The sequence below is a fragment of the Chiloscyllium plagiosum genome, unplaced genomic scaffold (genome assembly GCF_037043375.1).
Source record: "Chiloscyllium plagiosum isolate Xiang-an unplaced genomic scaffold, Cpla_swu_hap1 HiC_scaffold_2, whole genome shotgun sequence".
Taxonomy (NCBI): domain Eukaryota; kingdom Metazoa; phylum Chordata; class Chondrichthyes; order Orectolobiformes; family Hemiscylliidae; genus Chiloscyllium; species Chiloscyllium plagiosum.
Genome location: NW_028270140.1, coordinates 35,126,688 through 35,140,483, shown reverse-complemented (window position 1 = coordinate 35,140,483; position 13,796 = coordinate 35,126,688). Strand labels below are relative to the sequence as shown.

The 13,796-nt window shown below is 41.7% G+C and overlaps 1 protein-coding gene across 1 annotated transcript in view; it reads right to left on the bottom strand.

The window, feature by feature from the left end:
• musk (muscle, skeletal, receptor tyrosine kinase) overlaps nt 1–13,796 on the bottom strand; it is a 185,198-nt gene that overhangs the window by 66,922 nt on the left and 104,480 nt on the right. Inside the window, exons 12-15 of the mRNA XM_043716207.2 lie at nt 12,679–12,767; nt 8,844–9,003; nt 5,570–5,750; nt 3,670–3,867 (exon numbers count right to left, since the gene is read on the bottom strand). Coding sequence (XP_043572142.2) covers nt 3,670–3,867; nt 5,570–5,750; nt 8,844–9,003; nt 12,679–12,767 — 628 coding nt within the window. The remainder of the gene's footprint in view (nt 1–3,669; nt 3,868–5,569; nt 5,751–8,843; nt 9,004–12,678; nt 12,768–13,796) is intronic.

Sequence of the window (13,796 nt, the reverse complement as noted above, 5' to 3'; positions counted from 1 at the left end):
GATAGCCAGTCGAATTATTCTGTCGGTGACATGGTAATTTAATTCACAATTATTTTAGTCCAGTTCAGTGGGGCATTATTCCATTTAATAAGCCATGAGGAAGCATTGATCTTTCCTGTGTTTTTTAACACTCTCATCTCACTTCTGGATCAGCAGGTCCTGCATTCAAGTCTCACTTTAGAGACTTGAGCACAAATTCTTGCCTGACAGACTGATACTCTTCTGCACTGTCAGAAGAGCCGGCTTTTAGATGAATCATTAATCTGATGTCCTCTCTCAGGCAGATATAGAAAGTTCTATGGCCACTATTTCAAAGCAGTGCAGAGGTGCTCTCCCTGGTCTCCTGGATGATATTTATCCCTCAACCAACATCGCAAAAAAAAAGATTACCTGGTCGTTGTCATATTGCTATTTATTGGAACCTGCCGTATGTATATTGGCTGCTGCATTGCCAAAGTTGAAAAGTGTGATACTGGAAAAGCACAGCAGGTCAGGCTGCATCTGAGGAGCAGGAGAGTCATCAGGCTGGGCATAAACCCTTTATCAGGAATGTGGGGGATGAAGGGGAATGAGAGATAAATAGGGGGTGGGTGTGCAGCTGGGGGAAAAGTAGATGGGATGGCGATAGGTGGATGCACATGGCGGGTAATTGTGATAGGTCAGTGGGAAGGTAGAGTGGATAGGTGGGAAGGAAGATGAACAGGTCAAGAGGGCGATGCCGAGTTGCCAAAATTACCGTGGTGACTCCACTTCAAAAGTAATGAAGTGGCTGGAAGCATTGGATGAACAATCTTCCCCATTGTCCATGACATTGCATGTGGCTGTCTGCAATATTGTTCACCAGGGGGTAGATTTTCTGCCACCATGTACAAAGTAGGGATCTACAGGGCCCACTTGTCTAGTAAGTTAGAGATAAATACTTGTTAATCTAATGAGAAGAGGAACTCTGATCCTAAACAAAATGTAATTTATTGCATGATAACAATTTGACACAACTTACTTTGAAGTAATAGACATTGTTACAGAGACGATGAGGAGAACCTGAATGGAACATTTTACTTCTTCAAGATCCTGAGCTGCTCTCTAACCAGGTCAATATTAACTTAAAAGGTGCTGTTTAAGGTAATCCTCAGGATTAACCATTTTAGATCCTTATGCCTTCATATAACATCTCCTCTGAGGTTTTTTTTTCTGTTACTAATATGCATTTGTGCATAAAATCACATTTATAACTCTGCTATCTCCCCACGTGATCCAGGTCCTTGAGTTCACAAATTAAGGCAGTCTGGAGTTTGTACAATTCCCTGGAATTTGTGTTCTCTTTGGACTTGCAAGACCGCTGGGTTGAAGGCTCCTGGCTTTGATTTGGTTTGTGACTGTGTGAGGTCTGAAAGTCCCTGTGGTTATGACATTCCTCATTAGGTTCAGCCCAGTCAAACAGCGGAGGATGATTGATCTGCAATGGGACAATGTTCCTGCAGTTCCTTTAGCTGGACAAGCGATATAGGATTGCTGGTAGTCCGAAGCTCCTTAAGTGACCGTACCTTTCTTCTTAACGTCCAGTATCCAGACCTGTTGTCCTCATTCAATTGTGTCAACCATATGGCACATGTAGTTTATTATTGTGTATGGCCTGCTGTGTTCTTCCTTCTGACATACATCTTGAACCTGTGGTTGCAGATGCGCAGTCCCCTCTTTGATAGGGTAGGAAGCTAACTCTTCAGCTTTCTGCCTATCTGAAATTCTGATGGTGATAGATTTCATTGGAGTGAGGTGGATTGGTAATTTAGCAATGTTGTCTAAAAGTCAGCATTCTTCTTTATAGCTGTCTGACCCACACTTGGTGTCCCCATTCAATTGTCAGTATCTTGGTGACTTGTTCAAATCCAGAATTGGCTGCAAGCTAGTTGAAGTACTGATGAACAAATTTTGGTGTAAGCCTGATATGACCACATCACAGATGTCATGTGTTGCAGTCCCCTCTTGAAACACCTTGACAGTGACATTCATACACCCCTCAAGCCATAGTGAAAATAGTCTATACCAATAAGGTTAGACTTCCATCAAATATGAATGGCTCTATGCCCACATGCTGTCATGATCTGATGGCGAATGGAGTGGGTATCAGTGGGTCTCATTGTTCATTTTTCTCAGCTAAACTGCAAGGCCAACTCTTACAGCTAAAATCGAGGATTTCCAGCTTTCATTAGTGAAATAAAGGACTCTCATCTTTTCCGAAGTTCCCTAGATAAGTCCTGCTATTTGCAATGTAAATTAATGGTTCCCATTTCCTTAAAGGGTTTGTTAAATGAAATCTATTGCCTGCAGCTTCAATAACAAGATCTGAGTTAATTGTTCTGGTTTGTTTCTGCAGTCTGGGTTCTTATAATAATCTTTCATGGTTCCCCGGGGTTTCTTCTGTAGGGTTCTTGAATGATCAGCTCTTCCTGATGCTAACTGACTGCATGAGCAGGATGCTTTAAGCTGTATCCAAAGAAATCTTCAGACTTCCATTGCTGCCAGCATTCGGCATAAGAGACAAAAAAAAACTGTAGATGCCAAAATCCAAAATAGACAGGGCAGGAAGCTGGAAGTACACCGTAAGCCAGGCAGCATCAGGAGGTGGAGAAGTTGACATTTCGGGTATAACCCTTACAGTCCTCAAGAAGGGTTACACCTGAAATGTCAACTTCTCTCCCTTCTGATGCTGCTGTGTTCTTCCAGCCTCCTGCCTGTCTAGCATGTGGTATAAGGCAGCTAAATAGGATTGATATCATTGCTCACCATAAGCAATCTTCACTGCTGACTCCCGTGTCTTATCAAGCTGACTGCGCTATGGCTTACATTGGGGTAGGCTTATTTTCTCCACCTTCTTTTAGGCTTGAAATCCAAATGTCCTTCTTGGTCCAGTGTACTTTCTGTTGAGAATAGGCCCTTGTCTTAAATAAGATGTGGTTTATTGCTTGTTAGCATTTAAATGCATGTTTACTGATATTATGGAAATTATTACAGACTATGGAGGATCTGGATGGTAGTTCTTACTCCTTCAAGATCCGAAGCTATTCTCCAACCAGGTTTATGTAACATCATCATAATGGGTGGTGCTTAAGGCATTCCTCAGCATTAACCCTTTCAGACCATCGTACCCTTTTTCAACATAAAGCACATTGAGAGATCCTGAAGTTATTAAAGGGGCAACAGAAACATGTCATTCCATTAAGTGTTTAAAAATGGCTAGCTTTTGCAAGGCATTTTTCACAATCACCTTATATTATATTTTAAAGACTGTGAATTTTCTTTAAGTATTGTTGTGGTTGTATTGTTGGAAACATGGCAGCCAATGTACAGTCAGCAAACATCCCACAGCTAATAATGTGGCACTGACCCTTTTTTTGTGGAGTTAATGGAGAGATAAATATTAGCGCAAGAAATCACAAATTACACAGGACCTCCTTTTAACATCCTATCCAAAAGACAGCACCTCCAATGGTACAGCGCATCCACTGTACTGCACTGAAATCCTGGCTTTAACTTTTATACTGAAGCCCTGGAGTGGAGGATGAACCTGGAAACTTGTGACTTGGAGCCAAGAGAGCTATAAATGAAGCCACATTCCTGATAGTTATTATATTCCTCTATAACTGTTCCAGAGATCAAATGCTTGCTCACCTGGCCTGGAACACTCTTCCAAAAGCTCCCTCTCCAATATCCCTCACGTACTCGATATTATTTCTTGGATACTCAAGGCTCAGCAGTTTAGGGTTTAGAAGGAGGGGAAGCCGCTGGTACATTGGGTTGGGATGAAGTCTATCCAGTAGCAGCTCTGATGGAAGAGCTGTCAGAGTAGGTGTTTCAGTTCCTCTGTAGCTGGGAGATTTAAAAAAAAAAGTGTGAGAATATATTTGGTAGTTACTGGACAAAACAAAAGTTAGTGGAGGAGAACCCACATGAAGGTGGTTCAATTCTCCAAGACATTACACCCCTACAGCAGGTCAAGGCTATAACATTTTTCTAATATTGTTTTGTTCTTCATGAAAGTGCCAGGTCATCAAGGTAAACTGAATCATTCAGTGAATCACCATTTAGCCCATAATGCGTCCATTGCCTCTCAGAAGCAGGTGTTGATTATTCCCAATACCTCCTCTTTCTCTATGGTCATATCTGGTAGAGTATTATATTGTATCCAGTCCTTGGAATCACCCATTACAAAAGATGTCAATATCATTGAGTGGTTACAAAGAAGATTTACCTGAACATTACCTGTACAAATACTTCCTTTTTAAGTATGTGTCCAATTCCCTTTTTTAAAGTTAATACTGAATCTCATGCACTTTTCAAACAGCACATCTCAGATCATAACCACTCACTCAGCAAAGTAAAAATTCTCCTCATCTCCCCTCTGTGTTTTATAGAGTCATAGAGTCATACAGCATGGAAACAGATGCCTCGGTCCAACCAGTTCATGCCAAGCAAAATCCCAAACTAAACTAATCTGACTTGCCTGCACTTGCCCTATTCTCTCCAAATATTCCTTGTTCATGTACGTATCCAAATGTCTTTTAAATGTTGTAACTGTACCTGCATCCACCACTTCCTCTGGAAATTTATTCCACGCGCGAACCACTTTCCATGTAAGAAAAATACTCTTTGTGTCTTTTCAAAAGTTTTCTCCTCTTACCTTAAAAATATGCCCCTTGGTCTTGAAATCCATCATCCTAGGGAGAAAACACCTACCATTCACCTTATCCATACCCCCCATGATTTTATAAACCTCTATAAGGTCATCTCTTAACCTCCTATGCTCCAGTGAAAAAAAGTCCCAGCTTATCCAGTCTCTCCCTATAACTCAAACCATCCACTTATGGCAACATCCTGGTAAACCTCTTCTGAACCCTCTCCAACTTACTAAAATCCATCCTATAATACGGAGATCAGAACTGCACACAGTATTCCAGAAGAGGCTTCACCAACATCCTGTACAACATCACCATAATATCCCAACGCCTATGTTCAAAGGTCTGAGCAATGAAGGCAAGCATACTAAATGCCTTCTTAACCACCCTGCCTATAAGTGATGCATATTTCAAAGAATCATGTACCTGGACCCCTAGGTCTCTATTCTACAACACTACACTAGGCCCTACTTTTAATTGTATACTTCTTGCCTCTTCAACCCAATTTGTTTTTACTTTACTGCAATTTTATTTTATTGCAAATTATCTTAAATCAAGGTGTTCTGGTTACTGTTTCTCTTGCAAAACACCATATAATTTGCAACACCTCAATTTAAATCATGCCTCAGCTTCTCTGCTCTCCAAATTCTCCAATCTGTCTGCTTCATTTTATTTCTTAATACCTGTTAGCATTCTGGTAAATCTCCTCTGTGCCCGTCCGAAAATATTAGCATATTTTGTGATGTCCAGTGCCTGGAATTGGGCAGAGTATTCTATCTGAGCTCTGATTCGGGATTTGTATAAAATTGCTGTAACTTCCTTTATTAGGGGTTACAAGATTAGGTACCCATTGCCATCACAGTATGTAGGAAACAAAATAAAAAGACAATCTTTACCTTTTCCTGTTCTGCCATTCCTTTTGACGACGGTGACAAGTAAAAATTATAACTATCAAGAGAACAGAAGCTGCGATGCTTGAGATTATGGAAATGATGATAGTCATAGAATAGGTTGCAGAAGTGAGAGTGGGTGTATCTAATGTTCCTGCTTTAGGCTCCACACCCATTACTGAGGTAGCTGAAAGAGAAAAAGACATTGAAAAATCCCCTTAACACAATACTATTTCAACACTGTCCATGTTCAAACACTTAAGATAAGATTAAAACCTACTGCATTAAACTGGATCCCTGGAGCACATACAAGAAAAGTGCATCTCCATTAATTAGTGATGACAGCTCCTCTGATGGCATTGTGTGCCATACAAACAGAAAAACTCTGCCCCATTTGCATTCCAGTGTGTTTCTGGACAGTTAGTGAGGACCAGAACAGGGTGGCATTCTGAACCAAAGTATAAACACTGCCTTGCAAGTGAACAGAAAGACCAAAAGCAGCGGTGGTGCCCAATGCAAATTAATGCCTTCAAAAAAGGATGGGAAGGAACAACAGCATTGATGCTTTAATGTTCTGAACATTTGTCATGAATGATTTCCCAGTAGAAGTTGGACTAACTCAAATGCCAATTCAAAGGCACAAGAGGACACCAGGACTTTACCAGTTTCCTCATTTTCCCTCCCCCCACCTTACTCCAGTTCCAAACTTCCCAGCTCAGCACTGTCTCCATGACCTGTCCTACCTGGCAATCTCCCTTCCCACCTATCCGCTCCACCCTCCTCTCTGACCTATCATCTCCATCCCCACCCCCATTCACCTATTGTACTCTTTGCTACCTTCTCCCCAGCCCCAGCCCCCCACCCCCCATTTATCTCTCCACCCTGGAGGCTCCCTGCCTCCCATTCCTGATGAAGGGCTTTTGCCCAAAACATTGATTTTCCTGCTCCTCGGATGCTGCATGACCTGCTGTGCTTTTCCAACACCATTCTAATCTAGACACAAGAGGACGCCAAGCAACCCGTGAGCCTGATCCACCATGTGAGTAGATTGTGGCAGATTTGCAACTTAATTCCATCTACCTGCCTTGCTTACATTACCCTTAACACCCAATAGTAATAGTGTCTCAACTCTGAGCCAGAAGTGGATTTTACTGCTCCTCGGATGCTGCCTGAACTGCTGTGCTCTTCCAGCACCACTAATCCAGAATCTGCAGTCATTGTTTTTACCCCTCTGAGCCAGAAGGCCTGTTTCAAGTCCCACGTGCTCCATAAGGTGTGTTGTAAAATGGCTGAATAGGTTGATTAAAATGTGTATAAACCTCAGTTTTTGAATTTTCCAACTGACATCCTCGGTGGTAGCTTTCTGGGAGAAGAGAATTGCAGACTTGCTCTTTTCCTTGAGTAAAGAAGTAATTTGATGTATTTTCATGGTACTGCCAACTGGTAAGAACTGGTCATTCCTTAGTTTTGACCAGTCCTTCCGCCCTTTTGACAAGTATCTTGGTACTTCCCAAGTGAACTGACTATGATTGACTCAAAATGCTTAGTAATAGAACATATTACATGACTTACACATGATTACTGCAGATTATTTCTGTCCTCGTTAGTGAAAGGACTGGAATGTTCATTGCCACATGGGAAACTGGCAGTTTTTTTTTAAGATTAGATTACATTACAGTGTGGAAACAGGCCCTTCAGCCCAACAAGTCCACACCGACCCGCCGAAGCGCAACCCACCCATACCACTACATTTGCCCCTTACCTAACACTACGGGCAATTTCCCATGGCCAATTCACCTGACCTGCACATCTTTGGACAGTGGGAGGAAACCGGAGCACCCGGAGGAAACCCACGCAGACACGGGGAGAACGTGCAAACTCCACACAGTCAGTCGCCTGAGGCGGGAACTGAACCCGGGTCTCAGACGCTGTGAGGCAGCAGTGCTAACCACTATGCCACCGCGCCGCCCACAGTTGATGCACCTGTACTGAGTAACTTGACTAATTTAAATATATCACTCAGAGCTCACTCACTACAGAGCTGTCAACATGAATCCTGAGGCACTCAGCTCACGCCATAATGTCAGTATATATCTAACAGAGGGTTGCTTATTTATACGTGAGGAGTTTGTTTGTAAATGGATGTTTTGAGTCAAGACTGTGAAATTGGGGTCAAATAAAGTTTCGGGAACTGTCATCAAGCAGTGAATTTTATTTTAATTGACCAATTAGTGGCCAGAAGACAAGGTTGTCATTTGTTTAAAGATTAGTGGGCAAGCTGCGGATGCTGGAAGATTGATGGGGAAACTGGAATAAGCTACAACATGCTAAGAGAGAGAGGGTGCCTCTATCTTGAAGCATCTCTTAACAACTTTAAAACCTTTCCAATTTAAAGGGTGGCAGCAGCTGCTGAGCTACCGTGATGTAGAGGGAACACCTCCACAGGGCAACCTGAGCTGTGAGCTGTTGCCACAGGCAAATGAGGAGGGCTGTCCAAAGCTTACCCTAAAGTGCTAACTGCTTTGGCCAAGGCTGTTTGTACAGAACATAGGAAAAGGAATATTTGCATTCATGTTGCACAATTCATGACCTCATTATATCCCAAAGCGTTTTCTAGCCAATTAAGCAGTTTTGAAACACACATCAAAAACAAATTGCTGGAAAAACTCAGCAGTTCTGTCAGCTCTGTGGTTTTGTATGTTTCCGATCTACAGCACAATGGTTTTTTTGTTTTATTCAAGCAGTTTTGAAGTCTAGTTACTTTTATGGTGTGTGGAAACAGTGAAGCCAAGATCCCACAATCAATACAGAAAAGCCCATTAGATAAACAGGTCTTTTTAGTGATGCTGTTTGAGGGACAAGTAGTGGTCCAGGGAATCAGCGAAACCAGGCTTTTCTTCAAAATAGAGCCACATTTATCCAACCTGAGAGAATGGATAGAACTTTGGTTTGATGCTGTATTTGCAAATTGTCATCTCCAAATATGCAGCATTTTAATATTGCACGGAGCATCATGCCAGATTTTGTATTCAAATCTTCAAGGGGGACATGAACCATCAGGCTTTTGACCCAGAGATGATAAGGCCAGATCTCCACATTGTGCAAAATTCATTGCAAATGTTTGTGAAGGTTATTTATTTTAACAAATATACAAAATTGTTTCCCATGAGCTAATAAAGGGTTACTCAGATCTTAGCCCAAGTCCTTGGCTGACACTCAAATGTGTTTCCAATCATGATCACGGCTCCCACAAATCTCTGATACATGTCAACATACATACCATTGGTACAGAGAGGCACGTTGCAGAATTCCCATCTGACTGTTTGATCCATGGTATAACACCAAGGGCGCTCACTCTCACCTCCTGGGTTACGGCAGTAGTTGTCCGAGTTGGTCAGCTCTGGGAATAACTCTGGCATACGCCTGTGGAAATGGGGAGCCTTAGGAAAGGTAAAGAATAGCATTGTCTGTGAATTGAATATGTACTTCTCATGGGACCAGACATGGAGTTTTGAAGTGCAAAAACAATTATATTTATGCCATTGTTTTGCAATTCCTTGGAGGAATGCTTCTGAGGGAACGGAGACTTCAATTAAATTGGATATGTTACAAAGACTCTCATAAAGAGTCTCCAGTTTAAAAAAAAGCATGCCTTTTAGCCTAAATGTCTGGGCCAAGGTTTAAGGTCTCTATGAGCCTCCTCCCATCCCACTTCATTCACTCTATCAATTTACTTTCTTTTTTTTGTGACATGTATTTATTTGGCTTTTAAATTCATCGATGCCAGATTTTCTCAAAAAGACATAAAAAATTCAGAAATATTCAACCATGCAACCTGTAGATGATGGAAAAATGCCCATGTCCCCGACAGTGCAGTGACTGCAGGAGGGAGTGGAGTTATAAAACAAAATAAGCCTTTGTGTCCCACTCACAATTGCTTTATTTTCATCACGTTCCTTCCCCTTCAAAGATTTTCATCTTGAATTTTCTTTCAAATTGGTATAAAAGCAGGAGGAGTGCAAAGCCAATCAGCCAGATTCAACAGCTTGACAATGTCTTTCAGGCCTGTCTGCCCTGTTGGGTGGATGTAAAGTTTCCTGTTGCACTACCTCAAAGAAAGCCAGAGCATTTCTTCCCAGTGTCCTGATCAATATATATCCCTCAGACATCACTGAAAAACAGACGCTTGTTCTCACATTTGTGCTTGTGGGAGATTACTGTGCATTAATCGACTGCTACCCTTCCTAAATTCTGCAGTGTCAACACTTCATTGGTCATCAAGTGCTTTGAAATGTTATTGGGTCTGGAAAGGTGCTACAGAAATGCAAGTTTGTCTTTAACTATCTCAGTCTTTGATTGAGCCTAAGTGCACTCAATCTCCAATGGGTAAAGCTTTCTGTCATTGGAAAATCTGCCAGTCAAAGTTGAGCAATGGAATGGGAATGACTGGCACATTTGGGATAGAACCAAATGATCCACTCACATCACTTGGAGATCACATTACTCTCTATATCCCCCAGGCCACAGATGGAACCTCATTTTTCTTTCTAGGCGCACAGATTGTGGGTGCTACTATACTTCTTACTACAGTACTTGTTACTTTTTAATTTTGCTCAGATATGGAGACCATGCTACATACCAAAGCGATAATACATGTTAACCAGGACCATTCAGTGACTATTGATCTTTAAACGCATTTCAAATTTAGATCTTATAAACAAAATATTCAAAGGTGTGTGATTGCAAAAGGTATTGTCCTTAGTCTTCCAGAGATCTGAGTGTATCCACTGACTGGCAATTTCTCTCCCTTAACCACCATCATTCAGCCCTTCCTTCCACTGGCTCAACATACACATTCAGCTGCCTCAGGAAGGCAGCCAACGTAATCAAATGCCCCTCCCATTGGGTAGAAGATACAAAAGTTTGAAAACTTGTGCCAACAGATTCAAGAACAGCATCATCCTTGCTGTTATCAGACTTACAAATGGACTTCTCATATATTAGAGCTGATCTTTCTTGCACCTTCTCTGTAGCTGTAACACTATATTCTGCATTCTGTTCTATTACCCTGATGTACTTATATAAGGTATGATTTGCCTGGTTAGCATGCAAAATAATACTTTTCAATGTATCTCTGTACATGTGACAATAATAAATCAAACAAAATCAAATCATCAATAGCAGTTGGACATTTTTTTCCTCTTCTGACTAAGTATCTGTAAATTCTTCTATCCCTGCTTTCTGAGCATTTGACACAAATAAAACCAGCCAGGTTGCTACTGGAAAGCTAAGGATCCAATAATTACATGGAAATCCACAAGACATAATCAGGCTGGTTTCAATATCTTGCAGTAATGCAACCTGAAACATGATGGCTCTAGACTTCAACCCATCTAGCTGACCTAACAGTGACTCCAGCAAAGTTCTGATTGAAATGCTGAGCCAACAAAAATTGTTGGTCATGTCACATTTCGAGCATCTTATTCAATTCTGGGCGTCTTACAATGGGAAGGATGTCTAGGGACATGGGAAGGAAATAGAAGAGATCTGATAAGTCGAGACCGAAGATGAAAGACTTGACGTACAGAACAACTAAAAGGAATAACTTAGGTAAATTCTCTGCCTAGTTTCAAATTCTTCCACGGCCACTCCCTATCTTTTGTTTTTAATCTCTTCCAAAACTACATCCCTCTGAAGTATCTGTGTTTATCCGATTCTGGCCTCTTGTGCATCCCTGATTACCTTCATTTCAACATTCCCAGTTGTGTTTAATGGTGCCTAGGTTTCAGGCTCTCAATTCCTTCCCTGCACCTCTCAGCCTTTCTCTCCATTAAAGTGTTCTTCCAAACCTGTTCCCATGACCAGTACTTTGGTCATCTGTCCTAACATCTCCCCATGTGGGCGGCACGGTGGCAGTGGGCAGCACGGTGACAGTGGGCGGCACGGTGGCACAGTGGTTAGCACTGCTGCCTCACAGTGCTGGAGACCCGGGTTCGATTCCCGCCTCAGGCGACTGACTGTGTGGAGTTTGCACGTTCTCCCCGTGTCTGCGTGGGTTTCCTCCGGGTGCTCCGGTTTCCTCCCACAGTCCAAAGATGTGCAGGTCAGGTGAATTGGCCATGCTAAATTAACCGTAGTGTTAGGTAAGGGGTAAATGTAGGGATATGGGTGGGTTGCGCTTCGGCGGGTCGGTGTGGACTTGTTGGGCCGAAGGGCCTGTTTCCACACTGTAAAGTAATCTAATCTAATCATGTCATGGCTTGATGTCAATCTTTGTTAAATAATGCTCATGTGAAGTGACATGAAGTGTTTTACAATATCAAGGTTTCTTTAAAACTTAAATTCAAGTTGTTGATAGCTAATAGAAATGTTTCGAACTAGAATGGTTTTCAATAAGTTATGTGTGATTTCACTGGTTGGTTAATTATCTCCAATGCTCAGTCAGGAAGAGTGATAGAAGCAGAATCCATGAACAGTTTTTAACAGGAATACTGGGAAAAATTGTTAAAGGGGAAAGGACAGCAGCATGGGATACAATCTGAGTCAAGCATAGAAGGCCTTCTTAATTTGCCATATAATTAATTGACTCTGAAACTTATTATTTCCTTTTGATACACATTGCAGATTCATGATGCTAGTTGGATAATGTTGCAGTGTATTATAGGGTTCAATTTGGACAACAAAAAAAACGTGTTGCATTTTGATAGCACTTTTCATGTCCAGTCTGTGCTTGTTCTGAAGGTGGGAAAAATGTTGGCCAGGGAGGGACTCCCCTGCACTTCTTTGAAAGAGTACCTCCAGACAAGCAGAGAGATGAAGCCTCATTGAAATCTCCTCCGAAAGTCAGCACCACCTACAATGCAGCATTTAATGTTACATTCAGCATTGACGTTTTCACTCAATCCATGATGTGGAACCTGCACTAAGAACCTTATACCCCTCGGAGAACATGAGCCATGGTGCCAACATAAATAATGGGAATGCTACAGTCTGGACAAGTTGTTGACATTAATCACAGAGAAAGGGGTCAGTGGTACGATGGAAACTGAAGAATATTAAATACTATTTATTTTAAATCTGTAAATGGCAATAACTTGGTACCTGCCAATACTGACCTGTTCACTCCACTTCTGACAAGGGATACCAGATGCTGTTACATTTACCATACCTTGGTAGAACCTTCCGTTGTCACTGTAACACACTTCTGCAAAGATACAGATAAAAATAATACAAAAAAACCCCTCAAATCATTAACATCAATCAAAAACAATCACTTAAAAATTAGAACGTTAATGTTCACACACCTGTACAGTCATTGAAATGTTTCTACAATGGTCAAATTTATCTGAGTCTCAATGTTACGGTTGGAAGGCAGAAGCAAGCATAAACTCTTTAACTAACTGGACATGTATCTTTGAGTCCTGCATGATTACTATCAAGCCCCAAAGGCCATCACTATTACTTAGCAAGCTCTGGCAACATCTGTGGGGAGAAAGTAGAGTTAACCAGTGACTCTTCATCAGAACTGTTAGTAACTGGGAAAGTATAATTTATGCTGAAGGTGAAGTGGGGGGAGTGGAGAAGGTGGGGTGGGGAGGAGGGATGGGGAGAGATGAGCAGATAGGTGGAGATGGAGCCCAGAGAGACCGAGAGAGAGAGAGAGATATGAAAGGAGCAGATAAACAAAGAGAATTTGGATAGCTGGCCAGGACAGAAGAAAAGCTGAACAAGTGATAATAAGAGTAAGAGTGAAAAAAATGGGTGAGCTGTACTGAATGCAATTCATATAGACGACCTCGGGGTAGGTGGGAGATGGGTGACTGTGCTAAAAGCAACCCATGGCTTAACAGTACATATGTCATGATCTTAGCTAGTTTTGAGAAGATTTATAGCTCAGGTTGATGGTAGAAGGGGTCTACATTGAATTAGACACCATCTACCACCCCCCTGAGAAAAAAACAGGAAGTGACTTCACCACAGGAAATAACATCACCACAGGAAATGACATCACCAACCCAAAGAAACCCAAACATATAAATAGAAAGCAGAAATTTTCAGCAGTGCTTCACCTGAGGCCCACTGAAGATGTTACCTGGTAGGGTGACGAAATGTCTGGAAATGAACTTTCAAGCTCAGCGAGCAAACCTACATCCATATGTCATGGCGTATGACTATATGTGATGGATGAAAAACATGGAAAGATGGAATCAGGCTCTAAAATGATTGAACTTGA